Source organism: Phodopus roborovskii, unplaced genomic scaffold (assembly GCF_943737965.1).
Source record: "Phodopus roborovskii unplaced genomic scaffold, PHOROB, whole genome shotgun sequence".
NCBI lineage: Eukaryota > Metazoa > Chordata > Mammalia > Rodentia > Cricetidae > Phodopus > Phodopus roborovskii.
The window spans coordinates 18,002,222-18,021,482 of NW_026126588.1; the positions used below are offsets into that span (position 1 = coordinate 18,002,222).

The following is a 19,261-nucleotide window of genomic DNA, read 5'->3' on the forward strand; positions in this document are numbered from 1 at the left end:
CTCCTGATAGTGCCGCTCCCCATGAGTTTATGGGGACCAGACCACTCTGCTGCAGCACCATAGCTATTTGATCCTGGAAAAGCAATCCAACCCTCTTTTAAGACTATACAGCTGGGGAGAGCAGAGAAAGGTCTGTCCGTCCCAAATGGTCAGACCCTAGAGTGGCAGCTCTGACCTCCTGGCTCACAGACAAAATTACCCATGTTCTTATTGTGAATATCCGAACTAAGTAACAACAAGGGTGTCTGTCTGATGACAGCAGAAACCTGAGGTAGAATTACATCATCTAATCACCCTGCCCAGGCTAGACTCCCGCAGGTGTGGCCATGCTTTCCTCTCTGTCACCGATCGGCAGGTCCATTTTCATCACAGTTATTACAGAATCTTGTGGCTTATGTCTCCAGAAGTACTTGAGCTGGGGACGTAGTAGCTCCATGATCGAGTGCTTGCCTACCATGCACAAGGCCCTGGCTTCAGAAATCTCCACCACCACCACCACCACCACCCCCCACACACACACACAAAGAGAAGATGTAGGACTTGTTTTTGTTTGAAATTGTCTTCTGGATAATAGCACATGCTCTTAGGGACGCCAAGCTTCTAAGAGTAGGTGTAGGCTTTAGGATTGCTCTTCTGTGCTGGGCTGTCTGTCCCTGCATAGAGAACACTGCTGCGCCTCAGGCTTGATTGCCTGCGGGTGACTTCCGTTGCCACGCCTCCGTTTGTTAGATGCCTCCTTAAAAGAAAATGGTCTGTCTTTTGGTAGTTTCAAACATTTTTACAACAGTACATTCTGGTCGCATTTACATCTTCGCCTTTGCTCACCGTCCTCGAACCCCCACCCCCACCCCAACCCCATACCCATCCCTCCTCCCACCAAGTCTCCTTCACACTTTTTCGTTCTGGAGAGTGTCCCTCCCCTACCAATAACTCCCCTAGGTCGGGGTAGGCCTCATGGGCCCCGCCCCACCTATGACTAAATATTTACATTGTGGGGTTTCGCCTTGTGCGGATCCTGGATAAGCAACTGCGGCCGCTGTGGGTTTTATGCACACCATGGCTTTGCATGCCCGTAAGGCAATGAATGTTTCATGGCCCTCTTCCCCATTATCCAACTCTTACATTCTTCCTGCCCTCTCTTCCACAATTTTTTGGGGAGGCTTGGAGAGAGTCATATGCAGCTTCCATGCTGCAAAACCAAGGTGCCAGGCAAAGTGTGTCTTCTGGTGCAGTGGCGGCGTAACTGTTACGGGAGTAACCAGCTGAGCTGAGATTTGATACGAGGTCTCTTCCTGTGGATCTGGTCACAGACCCACGGCTCGGGAGGTCACCGGCAAAAGAACATACTACCTTTGCTTCATTAAACGGGCATGTCAGAATGCCTCCTTGATCTTTATATTTATACCCGAAGGGTCGTGGTGGCCCTCACCCTTGAGTAGAGAAGCTTCTCTTCACGGTGAATTAATGCGGTTAGTTAATGCGGAGACTGATGGCTGGTCTTGACGATGAGAACAAATGACTGAACGCCCAGACTTAAACAGAATCCTGCTTTTAACGCCTTCTACCTGCCAGTAAACAAACAGTTCCAAGCCGAAATTTACTCTTTTTTTTTTTTTTCTTGTTAAATATGTAGGAGTTTCAGAAATCCCTCGGAGGCAAACATTCTGTGTATGACACCACCAATCGAACTGGGCGTTCTCTGAAGGAGAAAACGTCGCTGGCTGATGACAGCCTGAAGCTGGACAGCATGCTGAGTGAACTGAGGGATAAGTGGGACACCATATGCGGGAAGTCTGTGGAAAGGTAGGACACCCTTCGGGCTGTGTAGACCTGCATCGCATGCACAGTAGAGTGTGTGTAGGGATGGTGAGTGGGCCTCAGAGTCCTTTGGGTAAGGAATACCTGCTTTGCTTTTCCCAAATACCCCCTCACACTGTATTGAAAAGGCTGCCCAGTTCTTTTTTATTTTTAACTAGGTCTACCTGCTTGCTTGTAGACAGTGCCACAGTCTCTGTACTCTGGAGGCCCCCTTTTCTCAGCTTTTCAAATGCCGGGGTGAGCGGCGGCGGCACCACTCCTGACTTCCGGAGCTACTGTTCCTGCTCCTTTAATTTCCGTCTAACTAGTAGAATGGACACATTAAAATACAAGCGAGAGTCTTACCATTTCTCTTTGGGGACTTCCTTTTGGGTATACAATAAATCAGGCTTCCTGTATGACGTGGCATGCAAGGCACTGCTTGATCTGACCCAGCATTCCCTCAAACGTCCTCAAACCTTCCTTTGTCCAAGCGGACTCTTGTCGGGTCCCAAGACTTTGCTTTCAAATGACCTAGTGTTTAAGGAAGTATGATAGTAGCAGTATGAAAATTCAGACATCCGTGTTTCAGATTTTTCATTATCATTAGACTTTTGTCAGAAAAGTTGAGTATCCTTACCCACAAGCCTTGAGGTGAGAAATACTCAGATTTTGGTATTTTATTTTTTGGGGTTTTTTTTTTTTTCCTCTCTTCAGACTATTTGAATATATACCATGAAATACCTTGAGTCTGAGACTCTAGTCTAAATTTGAAATCCATTTGTTTCTTTTTTATATACCTTACATATATAACCTGAGATGATAGTTTAATTTTTAATAAAAGAAAGCATTTAACTAGGCTTAAAACTCCAGAGGATTATGGAGTCCGTGATGGTGGGGTAAAGCATGGCATCAGGAACGGCTTGAGAGCTCACACCTCAGAGTAGGAGCAAGAGGCAGAGAGCACACTGGGAATATCTTTTAAAGCCTCACGGCCCACTTCCAGTGACACATTACCTCTAGCTAGGCCACACCTCTTAATCCTTCCCAAACAGCTCCACCAAACCAGGTGTTGAAAGGTGAGAGCCGTTCTCATCCAAACCAGTACAGCCCGTTTCATTCTGTAGGTGACGAGTGAACACCGTCTGCTTTGCTGGGCAGACCCTTGGGTGTAGTTCTGGGTGCACATTCCGATTTTCTCCGCTTCTGACATCTTATCTCGGAAACCCACCTGTGCCGACATCCTCAAGTGTTTCACCCTTATGTCTTACTTTGTCTCCAACGCGGTTTTTCTTAGGTTCCCTAGGATACATGAAGCCCTTTGCGCCCTCCTGTGATTGGGAGGTGTTTTCTCCAGTTATGCGAAGTCATTCTTGGTATTAGAGTCAGCCATTGTTGCAATGGGGCCTAAATCACCTTTTTATGTCTAGTAGCGGTCAGGTTGTAAAAATTAGGTGCTGTTCCAACTTGGCATATAAATTTACATCTCATTCTGATTTTCCTCTAGTAACTTTGAATATCGTTTGCTTAGTTAGCTCTTCCTATTTATCTTGTGCATGTGATTTTACTGTATTACAGGTATTACTTTCTTCCTCCTTAGCATGTATCTTTTTTTCGTTGGGATCTATTCATCTGATCACTGATAGTGTTTACTAAATTCTTTCTGTTTCTGGGTATTGGATTCCCTTAAGCATCTGTTGTACTTCTGGTCTAGTGGTATCTCAGAAGGTGGTGATTCCTAGACTGTGAACAATAGATCTGCTGGTTACCAGGGTCTTGGTTGGTGGTGATTTTTCTCTCAGGACCCAAAAGACACCATTCCATGCCCTCCTGGCATTTTAGAGTCCCTCTGGGGAAATCTGCTGTTAGTCTGCTATCTTTACCTTTAAATGTCACTGGGCATGTCTAGCTCATAGGTTGTAATATTCTTCCTTTTGTCCTGTACTTTTAACAACTTACGTATAACATGTCATGGTGACATACTTCTATGGACATGTGTGTTTGAGGTCCCAAATGCTTCTTGTCCCTGGATATTCGCGTCCTGAGATTTGGGGAGTTTTCTGTTATCATTTTACTGATGGCTTCCTGTGCCCCCAGCTTGTAGCTCTTCTACCTAGGGGACGTCAAAGCCTGGAATACTTCATCTTTTCAGGGTACCCCAGAGCTCTCGCATTTTCTCTCCATGGTTTTCTGTTGTTCTTCCTGTTAACAACTCAAAAGACCTGTCTTCAAGCTCTGTTTTTTTTTTTTTTTTTTTTCCCTTCTGCCTGATAAAATCTGTTGCTGAGGCTGCCAGCTAATTTTTCTTGGGTTTCTTTGTTGAGAATTGTTCATCTTTTGGGTTGGGTGTTTTTTATGGTGCTGTGTGGCAGCCTCCTTAGTGATATTCTCCTGATGACATGGCTTTGGGAGCTCTCAGTCCTGGGTTTGACTCCCAGCATGGAACTGCTCATTCTTGTCACAATCTGCAAGGCCAATCTTCTATCATCCGTGTTTCTTTCTTACATTATCCCAAGCCCGCAGGGCTAAACTTAGAAAGTAGATTTTTTTTTTTTTTTTTGAGATAGGGTCTTTCTTTGGCTTTGGAGCCTGTCCTGGTTTAGCTCCATAGACCAGGCTGGTCTTGAACTCACAGAGATCTGCCTGCTTCTGCCTCCCGAGTGCTGGGATTAAAGGTGTGTGCCACCGCCGCCACCACCCGGCTCAAATATCTTTTAAAATAAAACTTGAAAATGCATTTGCTTATTTGGACTCTAAAGGGTCAGTGATTTACAATGATGAGGTTCGGGGAATTTTCCTGTAACAGATGCCAGGTGTGTGCTTAAAGGAATAAAAAAGTATTTACTAAGAAGAGCAAAGGAAACACTCACTCCTCTGCTTCAGGACCACCAGCCATCATTGGGGAACTTTGGGAAGCTAATTCGGCTCCTTTTTTCCCCCCCAGACAAAATAAATTGGAGGAGGCCCTGTTATTTTCTGGACAATTCACAGATGCCCTGCAGGCCCTCATCGATTGGCTGTACCGAGTGGAGCCGCAGCTGGCAGAAGACCAGCCTGTCCACGGAGACATTGACTTAGTGATGAACCTGATTGATAATCACAAGGTATCACGACCCAGAACTTTCTCTTCATTTTGCTGTTTACTTACTCTCAGTGTTGAAAAGAAGGCAGGCAGTTAAAGTAGCCTTTTAAAACTGTGAGTGTCTTACTACGTCACTGTCTTCCTACCGAAATGTGTGGTTGGGCGGATCCGAAAGCCATCTTTGAAAGCCGTGGGGGTGAGGGCAGTCACTTAATCAGTGGAATGCTTTTCTTGTAGTTACATGATCTATGTCTATCTTAGGCTTGAAATGTAACTTCATTTTGTGGCCCTTTTTGGTTCTTCATTCAAAGAGTTATGCGATAAAATTCAAAGCCATTCACTTAGTGACTTGGAGGGTGTGCAGATCTGGGACACTCCCAAGGGGTCATGAGTAGATCCTCTTGAACTGTAGTAATATATGAATGAACAGCCCATGCTCAGAGGTTTATTTTAGAAAGATAGCTTTCCTTTTGATTTCCTAGTGCATATGCTAAATGGTCTCATATTAAGGATGTACTTAAGGTTTACAGCTGGCAGTAAGTATGAGGTATTAATTTTTTATTTTTATTTATGTGTATGTGCATGTGCGTGAGGGGGTACACTCAAAGGCCAGAGGACTCTGTCAGGTCCCCTACAGCTGAAGTCACAGACAGATGTGAGCCACCCAACATGGGCGCTGGGACCCGAACTCAGGTTCTCAGGGGAGAGAAGACGCTGAGCCGTCTCTAACCCTGAGGTCTTCATTTATGGTCCTGTAATACAGTGCAACTTGGCAGGCTTTGAGAATGGCAGGAAACATACACGTGGCTGCCACTCCAGAGCTGAACTTCTCTGCAAAGAGCTTATGGCTCGTTGATTTCCTAATGTGTTTCCTTCCTTGCTACGGTTTTCTTTACTTCGGAAAGTGTATTTTATTATCTTATTTTAAAGTGTTCTCTTCCGGTTTCTTCAGTTGTGCTATTTTCTGACATGCCTGATTTTTTTTTTTTTAAACTGGTGTTTAAACTCTTAAGACGTATTTGCGTATTTATTCCATTTTTGCCTTTATACTATGATTATGCCCATAGGGAAGAGTTTATTACACTTAACACCATCAAAAGAAAAGAATACATAAATAACATGCTGGAGGTGGACCTCAGTCAGCTGAGTGCTGGCTTTAGTGCTTTGGCTGTGGCCCCTGACAAGGACTGTACTGTGTGGTAGCTCACACCTTTAATTCTAACACCCAGGGGGGTAGAGACAGGAGGAGCTGAAGTTCAAGGTTATCTTTGTGCAGTGAGATACTGTCTCAAATAAAGAAATTAAACGACATTGGTCAGGCCCACAGAAAAATAATAATAATAACCATTTTTATCTACAATGCTTCACTTTTATTGGAGAAAATACTGTTATCTGCGATAAATCCAGACACCGGCTAGGCATTCCTTCAGTGAATAGTGAGTGATGTAGTGTTGCCTGGTGTATAAACACCATGTTGATAAGTTTACTTTGTAGATATTTGCTATCTGAAGCACTTTCCAGACTTTTTGCACATTAAAAGTCATCAAATATGATTTATTCATTACAGACTAGTGATTTAGTTAGAGTACTCCAGAAGTTTAACTACACAAAGGCCCTTGGAGAGTCCACTTTGCATAGTCACGGGTGAATGTGTACATATTTCCCTCCCATGTGTATTGATAGTGCGTGTGTCTGTCCGTAGCCGCATACCATTGAACACTGGCAAACTGAAGCCTGTTCACCACAATCTGTTTGGATTATTTTGCACAAGCTTCCTCTGGGAATGATTTTTTTTTTTTTTTTTTTTTTTTTTGGAAAACTAAAATAATTCTATTGTTGATAGAAAACTGGTTATCTAAATATCTAGTTTTATATACTAGATTAAAAACAGAGAGTCCTGGGCTCAACTTCACTTCTTAAGAGTGACCCAAAGGAGCCATTCTGTTTAGTGGCATGTCACTTGTAAATTTGCCTAAATTAAGAGGGGGAACTAGGAGCTCCCAAAGCCTTCCCGCCGAGGTGGCAGGTTATAATTTAGTCCTCTAAATTATGAAAGCATGAGTTAATACTTAAGGTGCTGTGGGGGGAGCTTAGTTATAGAAGAAAGGACCACATGGTTCTGTTGGACCCAGTCATGTGTACCAGGATTGCTCCTCCTCTGGCTTGTAGCTTGTCTCTCAGAATTGTACCTCGCGTGCATGTTGTGGCAGCCACACTAATGACTTGAGAGGAATTGGGATGCTCTACTACACGACTCAGAAAAGAAGGGATTTGATACCATGCATACTCATGTGTAATTGGAATTGAGAAGGCAGATCACCTTCATTTAAATCTGATATATGTCATTTAAAAAACAAAAAACTTGTTCCCTTATGAAAATGTTCCCAGATATAAACACATCTATCTAAGATAGTGTTAAGTTCTCAAAGAGGAACCATGAGTTACTTCTTTAAACTTGTGGAGATTCTGCCAAAAAATTTGATTATTAAAAACTGTAGGCTATAGGCATGTATGTATGTATGTATGTATGTATGTATGTATGTATGAATATGCACACACATATATATGGTGTTTTATATATGTAGATATCTTTCAACAGTGCATTTCGCTATTTTGGTTCTTATGGTTTCCTTAGGTCTTCCAAAAAGAGTTGGGGAAGAGAACCAGCAGCGTGCAGGCCCTGAAGCGTTCTGCCAGAGAGCTCATAGAAGGCAGCCGGGATGACTCCTCCTGGGTCCAGGTCCAGATGCAGGAGTTAAGCACCCGCTGGGAGACTGTGTGTGCACTTTCTATATCAAAGCAGACACGGTTAGAAGCAGCCCTGCGACAGGTAAAACCCACGTAAACAATAGCTGGGTGTAATGAGTGAAGTCCAGGGGCCTCAGTAAGAATGGCTCTGCTAGACTAGGGGGTCCAGTCCACATCCTCAGCCTCATCCTGCATGGTCATCTGGGAAGTCTAGTCTGCCTCATCACTATCTATGGTCTTCTTCCTGCTTCCTGCTCTAAGAACTTGAAGTACTTGGAGGGGTATGTGATAATCTCTGCTTAGTTCTGCTTGAGTAATGTCTAAGCTTGGAAACCGAACTAGCTGCCACTCCTCTAACTAACACTAAGCTGCAAGAATGGTGAGCTGGTCTTCCTGTAGGCCTTCTTGATGTACTCCATCCCTCCTTATATGTGTAAAACACAGTAGCATATATCACTGTGTTCTTAACAGGCGTAATGTGTGTAATTAAGGCTTTTCCCACGGGGGTAGCATGCCCACAGTTCTGTAAATGTCTCTAACCGGTGTATCGGACATCTGACATTGTGTGTGTTTTGTGTGTGTGTGTGTGTGTTAACTGTTAGGCAGAGGAATTTCACTCTGTGGTCCACGCCCTCCTGGAGTGGCTGGCGGAAGCAGAGCAAACCCTGCGGTTCCACGGGGCTCTCCCAGACGATGAGGATGCTCTCCGCACTCTCATTGACCAACACAAAGTGAGTAATTTCCAGGTGGTGAGTGAAAGCAAGTGAGGGGATGGAGAGGGTGGAGAGAAGCCCGTGACTGCACAGAGCAAGGGCAAGAGCTGTTTTCTTCCCTTCCTGAGGAGAAATTGACCACCTGGTACATTTGAGGGGGCGTCTTTACCTCCCTGGTTACACATGTCCTCATAGACCTATGCACCCGGGTAGGCAGCTGTCTGGTTAGGTTCCCTTTTGAAAGAAAGTGGTCCTTACAGAATTAGGCGCTCTGTCTTCTCTCTCTAGGCTGCACATTGGTGTCTCTAGAGCATCATTTGGCTTCTGGCCAGTTAGTCCATTTTGTCACACTTGTATGTGTATTTCAAGAATGAAACTTCCTTAATGAGCAGCAGACATTTACAAAGTATCCCACTAGAAACGTACATTAATAATTTTGGTGTTTATATGCAAAATTAGAAACTCACTTAAAGCCTTAAAATTTATTATTATTATTATTATTAGGGTGTTTTTTTTTTTTTTTTTTTTTTTGAGACAAGGTTTCTCTGTATTGCTTTGGAGTCTATCCTGGAACTCGCTCTGTAGATCAGGCTGGCCTGGAACTTCACAGAGATCCACCTGCCTCTGCCTCCCAAGTGCTGGGATTAAAGGCGTGGGCCACCAACACCTGGCACAATATTATTCTTAAGGCTCTCCCACTTTGGGCTTTATTTTATTTTATTTACTTACTTGGTTTATATTATATCTTGTGTGTTGTGTAGACCACCCTATGCTTATGGAGCTGAGAAGACAACTTGAGTGTGTTCTTACCTCCTGTCATGGGGCTTCTGGGGCTCAGACTCAGGGCTTCACACTTGAAGCCCCCCGTTCTACCCGCAGAGCAGTGTCCCGGGTCCACTCCTTATTTTTAACCAAGAACCTTATAAAAATTCTTTTAAGAACTAACCTGTAATTTAAATGATAAATTTAATGCATTAATTTCATAGCGTTGAACAACTCACCAGGCAAAACTGTAGCCACTGAGTTATCAAAGTCCAGCAAAATTAGTTTCTGCACCTGTGCTTGGAACTTGGCAAAACCCTCCCAAGCGTGGTCCACAGAGCAGATGGTTATTAACCTTTGACTGGAAAGGTCGGGAATGTACAGCGCTCACACCCTCCTCGGCGTTGATGTCAGCACTTCCGATTAACTTGAAAGATTCTCTTCAGCACCACTTAGCAACCTTCCCTTTCGAGGTCATGTTGGAAGTACCTCATTCTAGTGTAGCGCGTATTACATCATCTGATTCTTACTGTAATCACTGCCCTTCCTCAGAGAGGGGTCGGCCAACCGTAGCAAGGAAATGCGGCCTTGCTGTAACCATAGTGATGCATGGTTGCACAGCATTGCCTGGAGGAATGAAGGCTCTGCACCCCATTTCCATGTGAAGCTGGACTCTTAAGAGTAGGAAAGGCGTGTCAGGCTTACGGTGGATTTTAGATTCAGCTCAGCATTTAGAAATCTAGGCTATACCACTGGGGGGGGGGGGCTGACAACCAGCCAGCATCAAATCCCACACCCAGATTGAAATTCTTACTTTTTATAACCCTGACAGTAAATGAATGTCACCAAAACCTTGGGTTCAGCCAGCACCAAGCAGCTAACTGCAGTGTCTGTTCTGCTACAGGAGTTCATGAAGAAACTGGAAGCAAAAAGAACCGAACTAAACAAGGCCACTGGCATGGGGGACGCCCTTTTGGCCATCTGCCACCCTGACTCCATTACCACCGTTAAGCACTGGATAACCATCATCCGGGCCAGGTTTGAAGAGGTCAGTGTGCCTTGCCCCAACTCTGGTAGCAGTGGCTGAGAGTTCGGGCAGGGAAATGGGAAACCTCAGCAGCCAGGTAGGGTACTGCGGGAAGTGAGGCCTGCCTTCACGGGAAAGCGCCCTGTAGGCTTCCCTCCCTGTGCACCAGTCAGCCCCTGGAGTGGCGGCAAAAGCTACCAGGTCTGCAGCTGTGGCCGTGAGACCTTAAGAGGCAGGGGTTTGGTTCGCAGATGTGGGCAGATGGAGGTTTTGTCCCACCCCGTTCGTAGTGTGTGCTGAATTATGCCGCGGGTGCTGAAGAGTGTCTCGGGCTGTGTGTGCTTGTGGGGGGAGCGAATTGAAGGACACCATGGGGGTTGAATCCCTATTTAAGGTCTTAGCACATTAGATTCTACCGTTTCTGAGTGCCGCCCAGAACACGCACCTTTGGTCCTTTAGAGAAGGTGTACTTGAACTTGACAAAGCACAAGGAGTAAACCGGAGTAAACCAGGATGCTGTGTATACATCATTCGTGTTGTGGTGGTGACAGACACCCTTAAAAAGGGGGTCTTGGTGCTTCCTCAAGCTGGATGTTGGTCTAGAATGGAAGGAAGCTTCATAAGTGTAAGCCCAGAATGATCCTGGTTTACATTTAAAATTGGTATAGTTTACGCGTTTGAATGAAACTTTTCCCGGAGTTGGAAGGACCTCAGTGAGCTAACCGTGCCTTTCTGCAACAGGTGCTGGCCTGGGCAAAGCAGCATCAGCAGAGGTTAGCAGGGGCGCTGGCCGGGCTCATTGCTAAGCAGGAATTGTTGGAAACTTTGCTGGCATGGTTGCAGTGGGCCGAGACTACTCTAAGTGAGAAAGACAAGGAGGTCATCCCACAGGAAATTGAAGAAGTGAAAACCCTCATTGCTGAACACCAGGTAAAGAAACTCGGTCCTCGCCAGTTAGCCTTCACCTCGGCGTCTCCTTTCTCCTCTCACTTCCCCAGCAATGTATTCCCTCGCCCGAGACTAGTGGGTCTCTCATTCTGTAACTGCCCTGCAGCTTGGCTCTTCCCAGGACCTCCGGGACACTCCCCACCCCCCATTTTATCCTCAGCTCCAGTATTTGAACCCGCTCCCTCTTCGGGCAGCCTCGTTCATCCCCATGGCTCTGCCTGATGTTTCCTCTGCTTCCTCAGATGACCAATCATTACAAGCCTAAGCAAAAGGGCATGCATTTTCTTTCTCAGTGTGACTACTCACTCCATGTACCTTGTTTTAAACTCTGAAACGCTGGAGTTTTTGCACCCTGACTCATAGTTTGTTTAATTATTGGAGCTGGAGAGATGGCTCAGAGGTAAAGAACACTTGGAGAGGGCCTAACTTCAGTTCCCAGAACCCACACTGGGCAGCACAGAACCACCTGTAAATTCAGTTTCAGGAGCTCCAATACCCTCCCTGGCCTCTTCAGGCCTCTTCAGGCAGCACACACGGGTAGTGTGTATATTAAGGAGCAGCAGCACACACATCCACATCCACATAACTAAAAAGGAAATTTAAAGACGTTATGTCTGCGCTATTGGTGCCCATATCTCAGTTTATGTCCCTGTGGTCGGAGGCATCATAGTGGCTCAAGTGTGATAAATACTACAGAAACAAGTTGTCTCTGTCTTCACCTGCCCGCCCCACTCGTTCCCCGCAGCCTCTGCCAGTCCTCAACCTTGGCCACATACCCAACATGTAGGGACCAGTCAGTAATAACAAGAAGATGAGGAGACACAATATGGAAAGGCAGGGTACTAAGCCTTTTAAATGCAGCTCCAGTAAACATTAACTTCATTGACCCCAGCCCCTGTAAAAGTCGCTGCTTACGACCATGCGTTTAACATGGCCATCTTCTGCCTCTGTGTGCACAGTCATTCCAGTGCTTAAACTGTGTGGATGTAGTGGACCACAGCAGGAAAATGCCCCCCAACATCCCTGGCAGAAGAGCGTGAAAGTTCAAACCGAGCTGGTACAGGGAGTTGGGACCGATGTCGTACGTCGTTTTCAAACTGAAAAGTGACAGTTCTGTTTTTCATTTGAGTTTGCTTTTGGTCGGGTGTGGGTTTTGCATTCTTTGGAGATCAGTAAAAGCACCCACTATTATAGTCATTTACAATGACAACCCTTTAAAAATGACAGCATAACCCTTTCTCACCCTGTGGTTTTTGCTAATAATGCTAATTGGACCTGCACCTTGATTTAATTGATACTGGTTTTTCCTTTCAGACTTTCATGGAAGAAATGACCAGAAAACAGCCTGACGTTGATAAAGTTACCAAGACGTATAAAAGGAGGGCAGCTGACCCTTCCTCATTACAATCTCACATTCCAGTCTTGGACAAGGGACGAGCCGGAAGTAAGCAGGGGCAATTTCTTAAAGACAGCAGAACAAGCTAGTTCCCTTCCCTTTTGAATTACCCTTTGAAATCTGAGAGAAAGTGGTGACCCCACATGAACACTACCTTAAAGGGTTTTCCAAAAGCACACCTTGCAGATTTGAGAAGAAATTGGGAAAAGTAAGAATCGAAATCATTGGTTCACCTTTCTTCTGGTGTATAAATAGCATTAAAGCTGAGCAACCAAAACTGATCATGATCTGGGTGAAGAATGAACTCTAAACTCTCATTCTCCAGTGGCTGCCCCTCCTTTACTAATCTTACAGCCAGTCCTAACCCAGAAGAAGCCATTCAGAACGGTAGCAGTTGGCTCTTAGAATGTCAGAAAGAATAGTCTACATTGTACAGTTTGTGTGCTTTTGAAAGTGCTGTAAACATTAGGCTTGCAGAGTTTTCAGTATGTGAGTGGGCCCCATCGAGACACATTTCTGCAAGGCATAAGACCAGAATGTGAACCTCAGTGAGTGAACGTGACTAGGTTGGGATGGTTTTCTTTGCAGCACAGTAGTTAAAGTCAGTCCCGCCTGGGAGCCCAGCGCACCCGGTCTCTGCCCATCATCACGGGAAAAGCTGTGCCGTCTGACCGGAGTTGTGTTTTAACAGGGAAGCGCTTCCCAGCATCAGGCCTGTACCCATCCGGACCACAGACACAGATCGAAACTAAGAACCCCAGGGTTAACCTCCTGGTGAGCAAATGGCAGCAGGTTTGGCTCCTGGCTCTGGAGAGGAGAAGGAAGCTGAACGACGCCTTGGACCGGCTGGAGGAGGTCTGGGAACTCACACACACGTGTCTCCACGTTGTCTTTCCGTCCTCATTGTGTGCGATGGGCTGTACAAAAGCATGGCTCCCTCTTGCATGAGCAAACCCTTAGACTCTAAGCGCTCTTCCTCTTCCCAGAGGACCACTGAGATTCTGTGTGATACCACAAGAAACTCGCCTGTGTGGGGTTTGGATCCAGGGACCCAAAACCTAGAAAACTTAACATTTAACAGTCGAACGCTGCTCTGTAAGAAGGGCTTTCCCCTGTGGGGGAGGGCTCTTATTTTTTTTATGTTGTGGAAGGATAGCAGGGTGGGTTGGGCGCATGCCAAGGCCTGTGCTCTCCCTGACACTCGAGGCGCACACTTCTGTGACTGGTGTCGTGAGCAGTTTTCAACGTAGAGAGTTTTATTTGCAAAGAAAAATCAGTGATATGGTGAAATAAACATAACAAGAAAGATCAGGGCTTTCTTTGAAATGGGACATATATGTGTCACCTGGAAGCCATCGTCTTGGTGGCTTTATTCAGCTCGTAGAAGATGGAAGTTGGTGCTCCTACCCATGCGCACAGATGCAGCACTGAGTGGCTTGTGTAACAAAGAAATAAGTGAGATTGGGAGGGGGGATGTGGAGGGGTATGTGAGAGTTGGAAGGGAGAATGTGGAGTTGCTATATGGTATTTCATTGTGGATATGTATAAAACTCTATCAAGAATAAAGACAGAGAAGCTTAAGGTAGTTTGAGCCCAGCACTAACTCAGCCAAAATGTCTGCCCTTTGTAGCTGAGGGAATTTGCTAACTTCGATTTTGATGTCTGGCGTAAAAAATACATGAGGTGGATGAATCATAAGAAATCGCGAGTGATGGACTTCTTCAGAAGAATCGACAAGGATCAGGATGGAAAGATCACTCGGCAGGAATTTATTGATGGAATTCTCTCCTCCAGTAAGTTCCAAGACAGAACCACGGGAGCCAGGGTTGGGGGATTTGTGCAGAAAACAAGCCCAGTTTAAAGCTATGGGGCTAATAAACTCGTGTTGCTGGCGAGGCATTGCCTTTTAAACTGGCTAGGAAATCACCAGCTTAGAAACGTGTGAAATACTTGTTGCACTTGAGTCAGGCATACTACTATTTTGTATGGCCACAGGAATATTCCTTCACTCTCCTCAAGCTGTGTTATTAGTATAAATAAGTTAGCAATATTTGATTTTAAAAGAGGTGTGTGTGTGTATGTGTGTATTACCCAGCATATAGAAGCAAATTGATAAAAACTGATTTCTGTATAATTCTGGTCCATAATTCTGTTCTGATATTAATTGAACGTGACTGCCCTGAGTTAGCTCATTTGGCAACTCTACAAAAGCAACAAGTGCTACTAACTACTGTGTAACCCTCCAGCCCCTCATCCTACTTCTTGAAGATAAATTTTTATTGTATATTGCTGATTTATCATATTGCAAATGGAGTAGCTTTAAAAAACAAAACAAAACAGTTCGGTCACCCTGACCAGCCACATTAAGAATAAAGATATGCAGTCAAGTATGTCGTGAGATGTAATTAGCAAACTCCCTCACCAACATTGTTCGGTGTGTTTCAGAGTTCCCAACTAGTCGCCTGGAGATGAGTGCTGTGGCAGACATCTTTGACAGAGACGGTGATGGATACATCGACTACTATGAATTTGTGGCAGCTCTACACCCAAACAAAGATGCCTACAAACCCATCACGGATGCTGACAAAATTGAGGATGAGGTACTTTGCGTCTGCCCTCTGTCACCACTGTGCTAGTGAGCTCTGCAGGGTGTTGGTGCAGCTCGCATAACGGCCAGCTCATGGGTGGTTGCTCGGGCCCCGCTGTGAGAAATACCAGGAGTAAAGCGAGCGTTTCCCCTGTGTCTGTGACAGGTCACCAGGCAAGTAGCCAAATGTAAATGTGCAAAGCGGTTCCAAGTTGAACAAATCGGTGACAACAAATACAGGGTAAGTACTGTGGGCGACTCCGCCTTAGCGCCTTCGGGCACGGGGGCCGAAGGGCGTGTTAGTTAGACCTACACTGTGGTCCAGGAACCTTCCTCGTTCCCACATCGTCTCGAAGCGTGATGGTGTGTGACCCTCCACGTTTCCCCACCCCTTTTAAACTGTATAGACTCCCTAATTATATAATGTGTATGTCACATAGATGGCTTGCTTTTGAATAGCAGGCCTATCTTTAGCATCTATAACATGCACATGACCTTTAATCTTTTTTAACATTTGTGTTGTGTGTGTGTGTGTGTGTGTGCACTGAGTGCGAAGGACAGACTGTGAGTACATATGTGTACTGAATGTGAGAGTGGGCGTGAAAGAGACTGTGTGTGTGTGTGTGTGTGTGTGTGTGTGAGCCATGTAGGAAGTTTCCTGTTGAACTAATTTTGTCTTTCTTCCATTTTTCATTTTTTTTTTTTTTTTATCAGTTCTTCCTGGGAAATCAGGTATAAACCAGTTGAATCTCAAGTTCCCAATGATTTTTTATTTTTCATCTTTAATTCATAGCCATTAAAGCTTGCCATGGCCGGTCCTTCCATGCTGTCTTGCTAGCTACTACAGTGTTGGTTGGTGTGCTGTTTCTGTCAGCGCTATTAGAGTCCTTGATCCAGGATTCCTCTATTGCTTTGTGTCTCAAATGAGGAGGTTACTTTTAAGCAAACCAGATAATGAACTGCAGCTGCTTAGCTGGCTCCAGTGAGGCGAACACAGTGTGAAGGTCCTATGTTTCCAATACCATTAACAAGTTATTACTCAAGTGGTCACGGGAACACAAACTTGATTCTCCATACAGCCATTGCTGTGTCTGATTTTTCGGGACATAATGGCACAAAGTAGCACCAAGCAGTGTCCACGGGAAGACAAAGTACCAAGAGGTCTTAATGGGACTCAGCCACAAATGTTATGCATGCATCCGCTGCTAGCTAACTTGTTCTAAGTTACTGGTTTACAGTAACATGCCAGGTCACGTGTGATGCTGTCATAGCCGGGTGTTTGCACTGACACCTGAGTCAACATGGGCTGCTTAGTGATGCTGTGACATGATCGAGATTTTAAAACTACACGCAGGAGAGACTGCATTAAAATGGACACGTGTTCAAGATTCTTTTTTTTTTTTTTTTTTTTTTTTTTTGACTGCTCTGTTCATTCAGGAGCATACTATACTGTGTTAGACAGTAGTGTCACTGCTCCATTGTAAGGCACATGACACCTTTCCGCCTCTTATTAAGAGCAGGTTATTATTAAGAACAATGTATCCCGATTACAGTTTCCCCTCCCTCTGCTCCTCCCAGTCCCCCCCCCCCACGTCTCCTCCCCTCCAGGTCCACCCTCTTTCTGTGTCTCACTGGAAAAGAGCAGGCTCCTAAGACATAACGAAGCATCACAAAATAAAACATAATATAAGATGAAGCAAAAACTTATCACATCGAAGATGGACACGGCAGACCAACAGAAAGAAAAGAGCCCCAAGAGAAGACATAAGAGTCAGAGACCCACTCATCCACACACCCAGGAGTCCCTTACAGACACCAAACTGGAAACTGTAATATACGCCCGCTTCATACTGTAGTATACGCCCGCGGACCTGCTTCACACCCAGGTCCTCCCTGCCCTTGCTGCCTCCTTCCCTGGCCACGCTACGTCTTCAGCTGCAAATTACCTCTTAGCTTCAGTGTTCCCGTAATCAAAAGTTTAGAGTTAAATGACGACATTCCATTGAAGAGAGCTTTCCCAAGAAATATTTCAACTGACATAAACTAGCCATACACACACACACACACACACACACACACACACACACACGCACGCACGCGCACACACACACACGTGTGTGTACATATATGTATATGGGATACAGTGTGATAATTTAAACTTGTGAATAATTCATAAGGATAAAATCAGAATGACACCTATTTGTTGTAACAGATAAAATGTTGCCTTTTCATGCTCTGTATTTTCTGAATCAACAAGTAGGGTAATATCTTTTATTTCTGGAGAAAATAAGAGAAATTCCTACCTTCAAAGATTTCTATGTCCTGAAAATACAAAGCAACGTGAGTCTTATCTCGTGGTTTGGCCTCGAGAAAATCAGAGGGATTCTGGAGATACTGTTAATTGACTGGAGAATACCTTGTTAAAGTGAAATCCAAGGTTACCATATTTTAAAGAACCAAAATACCGTTTTAGGAAGCAATTTTAGTTGCTTCCTTAAGTCTAATTTGGACCTGGCCTTAAACAAGTTCCGAGTGAGCCCATTATCTGGTTCCTTAAGGGTAATTTTCCTCGCACCCCCTTCTCCCTTTGCTTACCAACTGCGGCAGATTTTCGTCTCTAACAATACAAAGTCAGGTTTTAGTTTTTAAGTGCACAGCTCAGAGGCAGCTCACCCACAGGAACATTTAAGTTTTCAGTGTTTAAAAGTCAAATTGGGAAGCGCCGCGGCTGGCGGCTGGCGGCTGGCGACGTGACTGGAAGCCCTGAGTCCCCGCTGCTGTGCCTTGAGTTTAGCTTCCTGAATGCAGCCTGGCTGGCTTTCCCCAAAATCCAGCATGAAAGACCATAGAAAGGTAGTAGGGTGCTCCTACCTAACATAGTACCTGCAGGGGGCAGCTACAGGCAGCTCTGCTAGGAAGCTGTCGGCATCTGATGAACTGTTTGTTGGTTTTCTGTGTCACTAAGTGGACCAGCTTGAAATTCGGTATGATGGTTTTCACGGTTGGACGTGAGCCTGCAAGAAACAATTGCCAGGTACAAAAAAAAAAAAAACATTTCTTACTTCTAAGACAAGTAAGCCTATGGCCAGAGCTGCCTGTGCCCTCGAACTTGTTCGTTCAAGACTTGGCAGAGCCCAAGCTCATCCAGCTGAGTGGCCCCTCGCCGAAGGAGCCCCGACCATACCGACAGCTTTGAGAAAACCCCTTCTAGATCTGCAAGCTGTGTGGCTAGTAACTTGTCAGTACCTGTTTTAAGACTTTGGTGATATATAAATAGGCATGTTACTCCAACCCTCTGGCTAATCAGTTCACCAGACCACGTTAATTTTAACGTGTAACTTTTATTAGTCATAAGCATTTATTGCTTTATCTCCAAGCCTGAACTTCCCTAGGGACACCGAAGGAGCGTAGGATTTTTTTCCTCCTCAAGGGAGAGTAGTTTTAACTTAAGAGGTAGTTTTCCCAGGTCACCTTATCTTGTGTAAATCCTGGGCAAGTGGACCCGTGCACTCTTCATGGCTGTGCGGAATGTCTAGAGACATCCTCGGTTCCTGCTTAGTGAGCATTGTTTCTATTACAAGAGGGAAAAATAATTTGTAACTGTAGAACGAGGCTTCACCATTACACTTGATTAACCTTTGTGATCTTTTTTTTCCCCCAACTGTTTTCCTTTGAGCTAAATGGGCATGCAGCGGTCTAATGTAGACCATTACAAACCCCTTTTGAGATTTCACTAATTAATCACCGTGAACTAAGCAAGCAATTAAGTTGGTTGCTTACGCCACAGCTAGCTGCACGCCATCCTTTGGCTCAGAACCGGTCCTAACAATTAGAGGTCCTTTCTCTCTCCGCTGCCTAGTTTGGAGACTCCCAGCAGCTGCGACTGGTTCGGATCCTGCGAAGTACCGTGATGGTCCGTGTCGGAGGTGGATGGATGGCTCTGGATGAGTTCTTAGTGAAAAATGATCCGTGCAGGGGTAAGGAGACGCTTTTGTCACGATGTGTCAGCACCGAGAAAGCACAGTAGTGTCGAGTGTGTGTTTGCACATTGAAAGCAAACTGGGCCCAGCTAGAACCCCACAGCCGACGTTTCACATTGGCCTGTAAAACACTCTCTTTCTCCTTTCGTCCCACTAATGGAATGAATTCGAGACAGGTGGGTAGGAAATGTAGTCTAGATTTTCTGTGTAAGACCCTCCTG

At 45.2% G+C, this 19,261-nt stretch overlaps 1 protein-coding gene across 4 annotated transcripts in view; it reads left to right on the plus strand.

The window, feature by feature from the left end:
* Positions 1-19,261, plus strand: part of Dst (dystonin) — a 348,777-nt gene that overhangs the window by 321,141 nt on the left and 8,375 nt on the right. For 3 of the 4 annotated variants that reach the window (XM_051204361.1, XM_051204358.1, XM_051204360.1), the window contains 13 exons: positions 1,634-1,803; positions 4,742-4,901; positions 7,515-7,709; positions 8,230-8,358; positions 10,007-10,150; positions 10,871-11,059; positions 12,392-12,521; positions 13,165-13,328; positions 14,104-14,266; positions 14,919-15,073; positions 15,227-15,301; positions 15,775-15,792; positions 18,920-19,037. In XM_051204361.1, the coding sequence (XP_051060318.1) occupies positions 1,634-1,803; positions 4,742-4,901; positions 7,515-7,709; positions 8,230-8,358; positions 10,007-10,150; positions 10,871-11,059; positions 12,392-12,521; positions 13,165-13,328; positions 14,104-14,266; positions 14,919-15,073; positions 15,227-15,301; positions 15,775-15,792; positions 18,920-19,037 (1,810 nt within the window). The remainder of the gene's footprint in view (positions 1-1,633; positions 1,804-4,741; positions 4,902-7,514; positions 7,710-8,229; positions 8,359-10,006; positions 10,151-10,870; positions 11,060-12,391; positions 12,522-13,164; positions 13,329-14,103; positions 14,267-14,918; positions 15,074-15,226; positions 15,302-15,774; positions 15,793-18,919; positions 19,038-19,261) is intronic. The other variant, XM_051204359.1, reaches the window with a different exon arrangement.